General features: G+C 33.4%; 1 protein-coding gene across 1 annotated transcript in view; it reads left to right on the forward strand.

The window, feature by feature from the left end:
- Positions 1 to 13,477, forward strand: part of LOC143047407 (uncharacterized) — a 35,872-nt gene that overhangs the window by 10,363 nt on the left and 12,032 nt on the right. Inside the window, exons 3-7 of the mRNA XM_076220436.1 lie at positions 156 to 285; positions 1,549 to 1,711; positions 5,882 to 6,044; positions 7,034 to 7,182; positions 10,004 to 10,080. Coding sequence (XP_076076551.1) covers positions 156 to 285; positions 1,549 to 1,711; positions 5,882 to 6,044; positions 7,034 to 7,182; positions 10,004 to 10,080 — 682 coding nt within the window. The remainder of the gene's footprint in view (positions 1 to 155; positions 286 to 1,548; positions 1,712 to 5,881; positions 6,045 to 7,033; positions 7,183 to 10,003; positions 10,081 to 13,477) is intronic.

Here is a 13,477-nt window from a genome sequence, read left to right on the forward strand (position 1 = left end):
AAATGATTGTGTCGAAATAATATTGCAAGTGTATCTGGATTTTTCTCTCTTTTTGAGCTATATAAATGAATTAAAAGATAAGATATTCAAGACTTATGAAGAAAAAAATGTAGTACATTGTATATACTCAGTATTCACATTGTTTATTCTTTCAGAGGTTGAGAAACTGCTTGTTAAATTTACCATTAGAAGATGGAAAAGGAATTATAGACAAAGCTGTAGAAAGAGTTGCCTCTCATGTCATAGTTCAAGACTATGATCCTAAAATTGACATTATAATGAAAGGTATCACAGTTGATTTAGCTGGTTCAGCACAATTAAGCAACAGTTGTATGTTATAGGTTACAATAAACATTAGATTTTATGGGCGCAGCCATTTGATGAAGAAAACATAGTATTAAGAAATAAGAGTATGGCTAATCCTGGTTGATCAATATGTGCTCCCACTATTTTGAATTTTTAGAGACTTAGTGCATTCTGCATTTTACCAAAGGCCAAATAATTTATCTTCCTTAGCCCTAAGGGAACTGAGATGTCTTTTGAACGCTAGGAGAAGACTCATATTTTTAAGTGCAAAATTGATAGGCATGGGAGATAATTACAACTTACATTAGGAAAAGCAATGTGAACCTATATTTTTTGGACAAAAATAATCTGTTATTTAATTCTAGCAAGGTTTTGTTATCTTGAAAAATGTTTTCATTGTGGCCTATGGGGAATTGAATTGTTTACTTCAAATCTAAAAATATTTAGAATAGGTATTTGTGAAAGTTTTACACATCATTCTTTTTCTTACTGGATTGTATATGTCTTACCTAAGAGTGGCAATTTTTTGTCTTCTCAAAATAATAGATTAGTAGGCAAAATATTGGTTACAGATATAAAAAAAAAATAGCCATACAAAGGGTGTCTTCAGAATCCCTTGAAAAACTTAATCTATATTTACTAAAATGGAATAAAAGGGTTCATAAAATAAAAATGCAACCACTTGAAAAAAAAAACCAAAAGAAAACTTGCTTTTATGGGTTTTCTTCACCTCAAATTTAAAGCGAGACCTTCAACATGGATCAAAATCTTACATTTAACTGAAAGATAGAGATTTCACCTAGTAGCTGGGAAGCATTTGAGTTACTTTTTCTTAATGTTGATACACTTCAGAATCTGAGTATTAATGAATGCAAATGCTGGGTATTATAACTTTTTTTAGACAAAATAAGTTTGAGTAAATTGATGCAATGCTGTCCTTTAAATTCTCTAATTGAATATCAAAGAACGTATTTAATTTATGAACTTTGTGTTTCGACTATTAGATATTCACTGTCTTTGGTTTCATATAAAAAAGAAAAAGGGTATGATTGCCAATGAGACAACTCTCCACAAGAGACCAAATAACACAGAAATCAACAACTATAGGTCACTGTATGGTCTTCAATAATGAGCAAAGCCCATACCACAAAGTCAGCTATAAAAGGCCCCGAAATGACAATGTAAATCAATTCAAATCATACAATTTATACCCAATTTGCTCATTTATATTTGTATTTTTAGGAGATGAAGCCAAAGGGATTTTTGTTATCATAGATGGCAGTGTGAATGTTTTGTCAGAGAATGGGACTGATGTTCTGGCTACTTTACATGAGGGAGATTTTTTCGGTGAAATTTCTGTTCTGTTTGATTGTCCATGTACAGCAAGAGTACAAACTATAACTAAGTAAGTGTAAAAACATAATTTATACTGTGGATTCATTTATTCTCTTGGGTACCAATTTTCATGGTTTAAGGAAAACTAGCATTTTCATGGATATTTGATTTCGTGGTTTCCAAAGTCTGCCATTAATCATACAACAAATTGAATCAACAATTTTTAATTTGTTGAACATTTAAATTTGTGGTTTCCATGTACCCACGAAATCCACGAAAGTTTGCTTCCAAATTCCAATGAATAATAATGAATCCACAGTACCTTATTTGAGGGATGACTGTAATATTTTTTCTGTCTATGAAGAAATAACATAAAAAATTTGGTGCACACTGAATAACGCGCGTAGCGGGTTATTTAACAGTGTGCACCACATTTTTAGCTCACCTGGCCCGAAGGGCCAAGTGAGCTTTTCCCATCACTTTGCGTCCGGCGTCCGTCGTCGTCGTCGTCCGTCGTCTGTCGTCCGTCGTCGTTAACTTTTACAAAAATCTTCTCCTCTGAAACTACTGGGCCAAATTGAACCAAACTTGGCCACAATCATCATTGGGGTATCTAGTTTAAAAAATGTGTGGCGTGACCCGGTCAACCAACCAAGATGGCCGCCACGGCTAAAAATAGAACATAGGGGTAAAATGCAGTGTTTGGCTTATAACTCAAAAACCAAAGCATTTAGAGGAAATCTGACATGGGGTAAATATGTTTATCAGGTCAAGATCTATCTGCCCTGAAATTTTCAGATGAATCGGTCAACCCATTGTTGGGTTGCTGCCCCTGAATTGGTAATTTTGAGGAAATTTTGCTGTTTTTGGTTATTATCTTGAATATTATTATAGATAGAGATAAACTGTAAACAGCAATAATGTTCGGCAAAGTTAGATTTACAAATAAGTCAACATGACCGAAATGGTCAGTTGACCCCATGGATTTTTCTAGCATTCCACAGGGTCCGGTATTCGGACCCATTCCCAACGGCAAAAACCCTACATTTTTCCCAATTTTGGCAGCAAAATTCCCAAATCATCACAAAATTCATTTTAATCTTTATTATTCATGACAGAGATGTTTATTTTATTCAACCGCTAGCTTTATGTAAAAAAATCGCCAACAAGTAATGTGTAAATCCAAGTTGAAACATATTGAATGAAAACAACATTGACAAACAATGGCTGCCATAAATAAATAAACAGGAAGTGTGGGAATAAACTAAAACCAGGTCAAATCCGGAAACGGACAAGTATAAAATTCGGGTTTGTCAATCAAATACAGTAAATAAAAAATGAAAAGAACCAAATATGTGACAGCTATCATAGCAACACTAAAATTGAAAACTAAAAGATATATAAAAAAGAAAATAGAAACAGGATATATTTTATACAGAACTTAAAATATTTTATTTCACAAATTTTCATGTCAAAATCAAAAAAATGTAACAATCCTTTAAGAAGTTTGAACTCATTATTTTGATACTCAAATAAACTGAAATGCCATGTTGTTATATTTAAAAAACAAAGAAGGTGTAGTCCTTACTTTATTTTCACCAACAAAAAATAATTTTATGAACTAATCACACTAAAGATCACTAAAACTAACATCTGGTATATTGGTTGTTTTTCCCAATTTCATTGAAAACCGCGTTAAAAAATTCCCTAAACTGGCCAGGGTCCTTTTTCCCAAAATACCCAGATAAACCCCTGGACCCCTTTAGGAGTTATTGCCCTTTATAGTCAATTTTTAACCATTTTTCATAAATATAAGTAATCTTTTACAAAAATCTTCTCCTCTGAAACTACTGGGCCAAATTAATCCAAACTTGGCCACAATTATCTTTGGGGTATCTAGTTTAAAAAATGTGTGGCGTGACCCGGTCAACCAATCAAGATGGCCGCCACGGCTAAAAATAGAACATAGGGGTAAAATGCAGTTTTTGGCTTATAACTCAAAAACCAAAGCATTTAGAGCAAATCTGATGTGGGGTAAAAATGTTTATCAGGTCAAGATCTATCTGCCCTGAAATTTTCAGATGAATCGGTCAACCTGTTGTTGGGTTGCTGCCCCTGAATTGGTAATTTTGAGGAAATTTTTGCCGTTTTTGGTTATTATCTTGAATATTATTATAGATAGAGATAAACTGTAAACAGGAATAATGTTCAGCAAAGTTAGATTTACAAATAAGTCAACATGACCAAAATGGTCAGTTGACCCCTTAAGGAGTTATTGCCCTTTATAGTCAATTTTTAACCATTTTTCATAAATCTAAGTAATCTTTTACAAAAATCTTCTCCTCTGAAACTAATGGGCCAAATTAATCCAAAGTTGGCCACAATTATCTTTGGGGTATCTAGTTTAAAAAATGTGTGGTGTGACCTGGTCAACCAACCAAGATGGCCGCCACGGCTAAAAATAGAACATAGGGGTAAAATGCAGTTTATGGCTTATAACTCAAAAACCAAAACATTTAGAGGAACTCTGACATGGAGTAAAAATGTTTGTCAGGTCAAGATCTATCTGCCCTGAAATTTTCAGATGAATCGGTCAACCTGTTGTTGGGTTGCTGCCCCTGAATTGGTAATTTTGAGGAAATTTTGCTGTTTTTGGTTATTATCTTGAATATTATTATAGATAGAGATCAACTGTAAACAGCAATAATGTTCATCAAAGTAAGATTTACAAATAAGTCAACATGACCGAAATGGTCAGTTGACCCTTTTAGGAGTTATTGCCCTTTATAGTCAATTTTTAACCATTTTTCGTAAATCTTAGTTATCTTTTACAAAAATCTTCTCCTCTGAAACTACTGGGCCAAATTAATTCAAACCTGGCCACAGTCATCTTTGAGGTACCTTGTTTGAAAAATGTGTCCGATGACCTGGCCATCCAACCAAGATGGCCACCACGGCTAAAAATAGAACAGGGGTAAAATGTAGTTTTTTGCCTATAACTCTGAAACCCAAATCATTTAGAGGAAATCTGACAAGGAGTTAAATTGTTAATTAAGTCAATATATATCTGCCCTGAAATATTCAAATGAATAGGACAACTGGTTATTGGGTTGCTGCCCTCCAATTGGTAATTTTTAAAGAAATTTTGCTGTTTTTGGTTATTATCTTGAATACTATTATAGATAGCGATAAACTGTAAACAGCGATAATGTTCATCAAAGTAAGATCTACAAATAAGTCCACATGACCTAAATGGTCAATTGACCCCTTAAGGAGTTATTGCCCTTTATAGTCAATTTTTAACAATTTTCATTAATTTGGTAAATTTATGTAAATTTTTACCAAATATTTTTCTCTGTTACTAATGGGCAAAGTTCATTATAGATATAATTGTAAGAAGCAAGAATGTTCAGTAAAGTAAGAACTTCAAACACATCACCATCACCAAAATACAATTTTGTCATGAATCCATTTGTGTTCTTTGTTTAATATGCACATAGACCAAGGTGAGCGACACAGGCTCTTTAGAGCCTCTAGTTTTATGTTATTTCGAATAGACAGAAAAAATATTACAGTCATTTCTTATAATTTAATTCTGAATTCCATAGAAAACCTTGAAAAACGTTGATGACGTCACAGTGACATGACTAAATTATGTCTATGGTCTGATAACAAAATAACGTCGGCCAATCAAAAGACCATCCAAAATTAAATTATATTGAAATATTAGAATTGAGAATGGGAATTGTGAATGTGTCAAAGCAACAATAATAACCTGACTAAAGAGCATAAAACATCAGATGGTCTCTAAACAAATATATGCACTTAAGTTCAGTGAAATTGGACATCGTTCTAAACTCCAAAACATAGAATTGAACTACAATGAGTATTTTGTAAAAAAAGACAGTGACTGGAATAAAAAAAGTTTAAAAAAAATAAACAAAGTCTGAAGTTGATGAGCATTGAGGACCGAAAATTCCAACAGTTGGGATAATCTTTTCTTCAGGAAAATGAAAATGGTATATCCCCTGTTTTATGAAACAGGGCCAATTAAACAAATAAAACTGTGTCTTCATTTCAAGCAATAAATTAGCAACCATGATCACCCAAAACACTGTCATACATTACAACAATCTATGAAAAATAATGAAATATCGTTGTTTTTATGTAATACATGTATATGGACACATGGTGGGTTAAAATAGTAGAAATGGTTTTTTTTTTCACCAAATGTTTTCAGATGTCAGTTTGCCATATTGGAAGTAAATGCTGCTAGACGTCTGCTACAAAAAATTGATGTTGATCTGATTGATTATTTTGTATCAAAGAGGTATCTACCCACCAGTGATCACATGGATGTAAATAGGACACAACGTAGACTGGTACTTTCTTGTTTAAAACAGGTTTGTATGAAATTATATCCATACTAAAACAATTTCAAATAAAGTTTCAATAATGACTTATAAAAATAGATATTTTATAACTTGTAAAATAATATATAAATTTTAAATGTAATGCCAAAACAGCATATATATAAGAGGGTGTTTTTAAATTTCATTACAAAATTTTAAAAATTAAACTGACTGACAAGCTATTATCAGACTGGTGCCAGAAATACAAGGTTGATTCTAAACCATCATATGATATTAAACATAAAGATATTAAACATAAATGATACTACTTGATATGACTACCAGCAGTAGGTAAATATTAGGCTTTGAATGTCTGTTAAAAGCATTCTGGGTGTTAAAAGTGACAATTGATACCAAAAATTGATAACAATCACCCTGCAGGTGAAATAAAGAAAACAAGAGAAAGATAATTAGAAAAAAAGGCTTATTAAAGTCTTAAGATGAGTTTTGAATCAAGCAAAAACTGAAAATAAAGCATGTAAAAAATAGTCTTGCAACAGGCAACATAGTAAACCCTTTTGAAAATTGTTGTAATGTCCTCATAACATTTAAGAGCCAATGCAGTGCATGGGATTCTATATGTTCTTTGAACTAGATAGCAATGTAAATAACAGATTTAAAAAAAGAAGATGTTGTATGATTGCCAATGAGACAACTCTCCACATGGGACCAAATGACACAGAAATATACTGTAGGTCACCATACAACCTTCAACAATGAGCTAAGCCCATACCTCATAGTCAGCAATAAAAAAATGACTTGGGACAGGCACATACATACAGAATGTGGCAGGGCAAAACATGTTAGAGGGAATCAACCCTCCCCTTACCTGGGACAGCGGTGTTACAGTACAACGATGTAATATGCAAACAAAATAAAATTTTAGGTTTTTATTCGCCACCATTGAAATAGAATGATACATGATAATTAGATACTAAAAAGGAATGCAATATAATTGAAATCTCCATTTCCTTTTCAAGCTACCTATTTTTGAAAAGTGGTCTGAGGAAGCTGTGAAAGAAATAGTATTGCAGATTAAACCAGCTCTCATAATCCTGTATCAGGCTAATACATTGGTAATCTGTGAACAAGATCCACCAGTGGCACTGTATGTCATCATCAGGGGGAGGTAAGTCAAGATAAAACCAGCTCTAATCAACATGTATCAGGCCGATACACTGGTTATTTGTGCACAAAATCCATCAGTGGCACTGTATGTCATCAACTGGGTGAAGTTAAGTCAAGATAAAACAAGCTCTTATCATTCGGTATTCTGACTTTACATTGGTTATCTGTGAACAAGATCCACCAATGGCACTTTATGTCACCATCAGGGGGAGGTAAGTCAATATTAAAAATCTCTTTTCATTCTATATCAGATCAATACATTGGTTATTTGTTAACAAGATCCTCCAGTGGCACTGTATATCATCATCAGGGGGAGGTAGGTCAAGATACAACCAGTTCCTATGATTCTATATCAGGCTAACACATTGGTTATCTGTGAACAAGAGCCACAAGTGGCACTTTATGTATCATTAGGGGGAGGTAAGTCAAGATAAAACCAGTTCTTGCCATCCTGTATCAGACCAATACATTGGTTATCTGAGAACAAGATCCACCATTGGCACTGTATGTCATCATAAGGGGGAGGTAAGTCCATATAAACCCAGCTCTAGTCATTCTGTATCAGGCCAATACATTGGTTATCTGTGAACAAGATCCTCCAGTGGCACTGTATGTCATCATCAGGGGGAGGTAGGTCAAGATACAACCAGTTCCTATGATTCTGTATCAGGCTAATACATTGGGTATCTGTGAACAAGATCCACAAGTGGCACTTTATGTCATTATCAGGGGAGGTAAGTCAAGATACAACCAGTTCTTATCATTCTGTATCAGGCCAATACATTGGTTATCTGAACAAGATCCACCAGGGGCACTGTATGTCATCATCAGGGGGAGGTAGGTCAAGATACAACCAGTTCCTATGATTCTGTATCAGGCTAATACATTGGTTATCTGAACAAGATCCACCAGTGGCACTGTATGTCATCATCAGGGGGAGGTAAGTCAAGATAAAACCAGTTCCTATGATTCTATATCAGGCTAATACATTGACTATCTGTGAACAAGATCCACAAGTGGCACTTTATTTTATTATCAGGGGAGGTAAGTCAAGATACAACCAGTTCTTATCATTCTGTATCAGGCCAATACATTGGTTATCTGAACAAGATCCACCAGTGGCACTGTATGTCATCATCAGGGGGAGGTAAGTCAAGATAAAACCAGCTCTAGTCATCCTGTATCAGACCAATACACTTGTTATGTGTGAACAAGATCCACCAGTGGCACTGTATGTCATCATAAGGGGGAGGTAAGTTAAGATAAACCCAGCTCTAGTCATCCTGTATCAGGTTAATACACTTGTTATCTGTGAACTGGATCTACCAGTGGCACTTTTTGTCATCATCAGGGGGAGGTAAGTTAGTGCTAAACAAACTGTAAAGATAACTTTTCCTGCGTTATTTAAATTGATATCATTTATATAGATATGTTTAATTATATTTTTCAGATATTCATCAGAATACAGAATTAGTTCAAATAAATATAAGTGTGTAAAATATTAAGAATAAAATAAAATGACCACCTCCACAAAGCCACAATTTAGGGGAAAGCACTGCTTTTATAATGCCCATGCAACAGGTATAGAACAATAAACTCTCATCATTTTGTTGCTGGGGAATAAAAATAACTGAACTCCTAAATTCTTGTTATACCCCACGCAATGGGTTGCGGAGGGTATAATGTTTTTGACCCGTCCGTCCGTCCGTCAGTTCTGTTTCTTGTCATCGCAACTCCTCTCTAACCACACAACAGAATTTCACGAAACCTTTTCAGATAATAAGGACATACTATGTAGTTGTGCATATCGACAGGAAATTGCGATTCAATTTTTTTTCTAGGAGTTACACCCCTTTGAAATTATTTACTTTAATGTACTACTGCAACAGTTTGTCATCGCAACTCCTCTCAAACCACACAACAGAATTTCATGAAACCTTTTCAGATAATAAGGACATACAATGTAGTTGTGCATATCGACTGGAAATTGCGATTCAATTTTTTTTCTAGGAGTTACGCCCTTTGAACTTATTTACTTTAATGTACTACTGCAACAGTTTGTCATTGCAACTCCTCTCAAACCACACAATAGAATTTCACGAAACCGTTTTAGATGAAAAGGACATATTATGTAGTTGTGCATATCTACGGGAAATTACGATTCAATTTTTTTTCTAGGAGTTGCGCCCCTTTGAACTTAATTGCTTCAATGTACTACTGCAACAGTTTGTCATCGCAACTCCTCTCAAACCACACAACAGAATTTCATGAAACCTTTTTAGATAATAAGGAAATACTATCTAGATGTGCATATCGACAGGAAATTACGATTTAAATTTTTTTCTAGGAGTTACGCCCCTTTGAACTTATTTACTTTAAAGTACTACTGCAACAGTTTGTCATCGCAACTCCTCTGAAACCACACAACAGAATTTCATGAAACCTTTTTAGATAATAAGGACATACTATCTAGATGTGCATATCGACAGGAAATTACGTTTCAATTTTTTTTCTAGGAGTTACGCCCCTTTGAACTTATTTGCTTCAATGTACTACTGCAACAGTTTGTCATCGCAACTCATTTGAAACCACACAACAGAATTTCATGAAACCTTTTTAGATAATAAGGACATAATATCTAGATGTGCATATCGACAGGAAATTATGATTTAAAATTTTTTCTTATACATTTTTTTTCTTACACTTATTTAATATTTCCAATGACAATGTGGGGACGTGGGGTATGTGAGCGTGCTCATTAAGGTTCTTTAATTTTATATTGTATTATATAGTCATGCCTTTGCATGTGTTTATGTTGACAGAGCCTTAATAAAGAAAGAAGAAGATGTTATCTTAGAAATAGATGCAGACAAACATCCAGCAGTTATTGGAGAAGAGGGTTTGTAAATTTACTTTAATTAGTTGAGAGCATCACCAGCATTCTGTGTGCACATCTTTTGCCCTCGGAGAATACTGGACCAATTTTGATGAAACATCATTATAATGAGAAGCACCATATGTAGATGTGCAGTTGGAATTTAGAATTTTAAAAATGGCCACCATTATCATAGAAACACAAAAAAATGTTAAAAAAAATAATTTCTGTTATATATTATTTGGTGAAATTTTGAGAATCTTTGGAACTACTATATTGCCATGAAAACTGCATATGTTCAGCATTAAACCCTATGGAAAAACCTTTAAGTAGCATTTACTGACTTAAGATGGTAGCTTAAACCAAGAGAACTTGAATGATGTGTTTCTCATCATAAGCCAATATTGCAGGTGTCTTTGGAATTTTAGAAATTGTCAACGTTGAATCATGGAAACAGCAGAAATAACCAAAATTTTCAAAGTGCACCAAACTTTATAAAACTTTACATAAATGTTAACTGGCAAGTATCGATGAATCTTTTGACCTTGGAATTTCCAAAATGGCCACAGTTGACATGGAAACATCATAAATATCAAAATTTCAAAATTCTTCAAACTTAATGAAACTTAATATTAATGTTATCTGGCAAGTGTACGTGAGACTTTTGACTTTGTTATATATATGTTTTGGTGAAATTTTGAGAATCTCCAAAATGCCCCCATTTACTGTTTTCAAAATGACTGCGGCTTAGTCGCAATGGGGGAAGGGTAATCTGCTTTTGCTTGCAATGGCAAATCTAGTTTCAAATTGCCATTCATTTACTAAAGACAAATCTCAAAATTTTTACATGCAAAGTTACTTGCTCAAACGTTTAACATACATTAAATGTGCATGGAAAATGTAGTGAACACATGGGAATTTTCTAAAATACTTCCTTTTTATCATCCAGTTTGTGTGTACATGGTCCAAATTTGTTGATAAGCTATATTTTCATCTGATAATAGCAAAATAACTGAAAATCAAGTAAATTCCACACAAATGTAGAATTATAAGAGTGTTAATGCCAGTATATTGCCTGAATAAAAAAAAAAAAAAAAAAAATAGATGATAAGGCTAAAACTTGGGATGTTAAACCCAGTAAAATAACTTCTTTCAGGAGTTGGTCACTATTTTTGTACTCATTTTTTGTGTTAGTGCCAATTATTTAGAATTTTTTTAATAGAATGAGAGAAACTTTTAAATGTAAAAATAATATCCAAATTAATAACTACAAATAAGTTGATGACCGTTTCTTATAAGAATTTGTCCTTTGTGTCTCTTAGAAGTAGAAGATGAATTTCATTTGACTTTAAAATGTACAAAACTAAATATAATTAGAGACCAATTGTTTTCCAAAATTAGTGAAATAGTTCCCTCTTTTTTAAATATGACTAATGAAGCAAGATTTAAATATTTGTATATGTGTGATGAGACTGATATAATTAGAATTATTGTTAAATTTATAAGCGACATGTACATTTCTAGAAATGTTTTATTAAGTACTAAATAACTTTGTGGTACCACCTCCTCATATATATATATATATATATATATATATATATATATATATATATATATATACAACTCGTCTAAACATCAACCCAACAATGTTAGATCTGTAAATTTGCTTTCGCAAATTTTTGGTTCTTCCCTCGCCGGGATTCGAACCCATGCTACTGTGATATCGTGACACCAAATCGCCTGCACTGCAGCCGTCCCGCTAGACCACACGACCACCTGGGCTCTTGAAAATAGAGCTTTCGCTGGCCGTGTGTTACCTTTCCACGTCAGTTTTAATCTAGCGGCGTACTGCAGTATATGATATATAAGGCATGATATATATACAACTCGTCTAAACATCAACCCAACAATGTTGTTCTTCCTTCGCTGGAATTTGAACCCATGCTACTAGGATATCGTGACACCAAATCGCCTGCACGGTAGCCGTCCCGCTAGATCACACGACCACCTGGGCTTCATATATATATATATTATATATATATATATACAATGTTTATGAATTTGGTATGATATGTATGTTTGTATGTTTGTGTATAACCAATGTGTATTATCTTGTAATTTTGGATTTCAAACCAATAAAAATTACTTACTTACTTACTTATAAGGAGTTGTTGCCCTTGAATTACTCGCTAAAGTGTGTAAACTGAGGAACACTTTTTTCATTTGAAAGTTATATTTATTCACAAGTGTTTAGAACTATGAAAGTCAAACCAAAATATCACAATAAAGGAAGTCGTGAACGTTTATTTTTCTTTGTTTATTTTAATAGTACATATCAAAATTGACTTCATGTCAAAATGAGATAACTTCAGTATTGTATGGCCTATCTGAGATTTGTTGTTTAGGGAATTTTGTGTTTTTAACTAGTCTTTCCATTTTCCATTTTATTATTTTATTACCTGTTATGAATTTACTCACAACTTTTCTATACAAATGGATTTAGAACTTGAAATTGTAAAATTGTACAATATACAATTATGGCCCATTGAAGAGGTGAATATCCAAAATTGTCAACAGGAGAAGGTTATTTCATTGAGGGCGCAGCCCGAAGTGAAATAAATTTTGAGGGTTGACAATTTTGGATATTCATCGATTCTAAGGGGCCACAATTGTTTTATTATACCGACCTAACAGTGGAAGTGCATTTTGAACACTTACTAATCTATATTTTTAACATAACACACAGACTGACGTTTGAAAATACATTTGTGTTCGATTTTCTCGAATATAAAACAAAAGTAGAATCTTTTTGTAAAATATTGATGACCCTGAAAAGAACAGTTTATAAGAGACATCATCGGCTGCTGCCACTCTGAGCTCTATTTATGTCCAATGCCGTATTTCCTCGTCTCTCAATGGGCTTCCAGTGTAACGTGAACGCTGCCATTTTGTTTATTTACGTTTGTGACGTCATTTTTATGGGAGGTAACTCAAGTACAAATAAACAAACTCAAAAGGTTATTCACCGTTGAATAATAGGGTTATTCACCGCTGGTGTAAATTCTTTAGGGTTATTCGTCCGTCCTTGCAATTGAATGAAAATTAACTGAATTATTCCATGTCATGTGATTACGTTTCACCCAATAGAATTGTTTGAAATATATGTATGGTATAAATATATCTGTTGTTTAAGAGTTCTGGTATATGATATAGGTAGTTAAAGTATATAAAGGAGTAGGTTCAGTAAGACCCCTTTTTGGCCCCAAAATATAGCAGTTTTACAAAATTGTTAAAATGTAAACTTTTAGTTATTGATTGGACAGTAGAATGCTTCTGCTACATAAATATGGGCTGGTTTTGACAATACAATGCACATATATCAGGTACTAGCACCATTAAGTCATGCTAAATTACTGAAATC

This window comes from Mytilus galloprovincialis, chromosome 10 (assembly GCF_965363235.1).
Source record: "Mytilus galloprovincialis chromosome 10, xbMytGall1.hap1.1, whole genome shotgun sequence".
In the NCBI taxonomy this organism is placed as follows: Eukaryota; Metazoa; Mollusca; class Bivalvia; order Mytilida; family Mytilidae; genus Mytilus; species Mytilus galloprovincialis.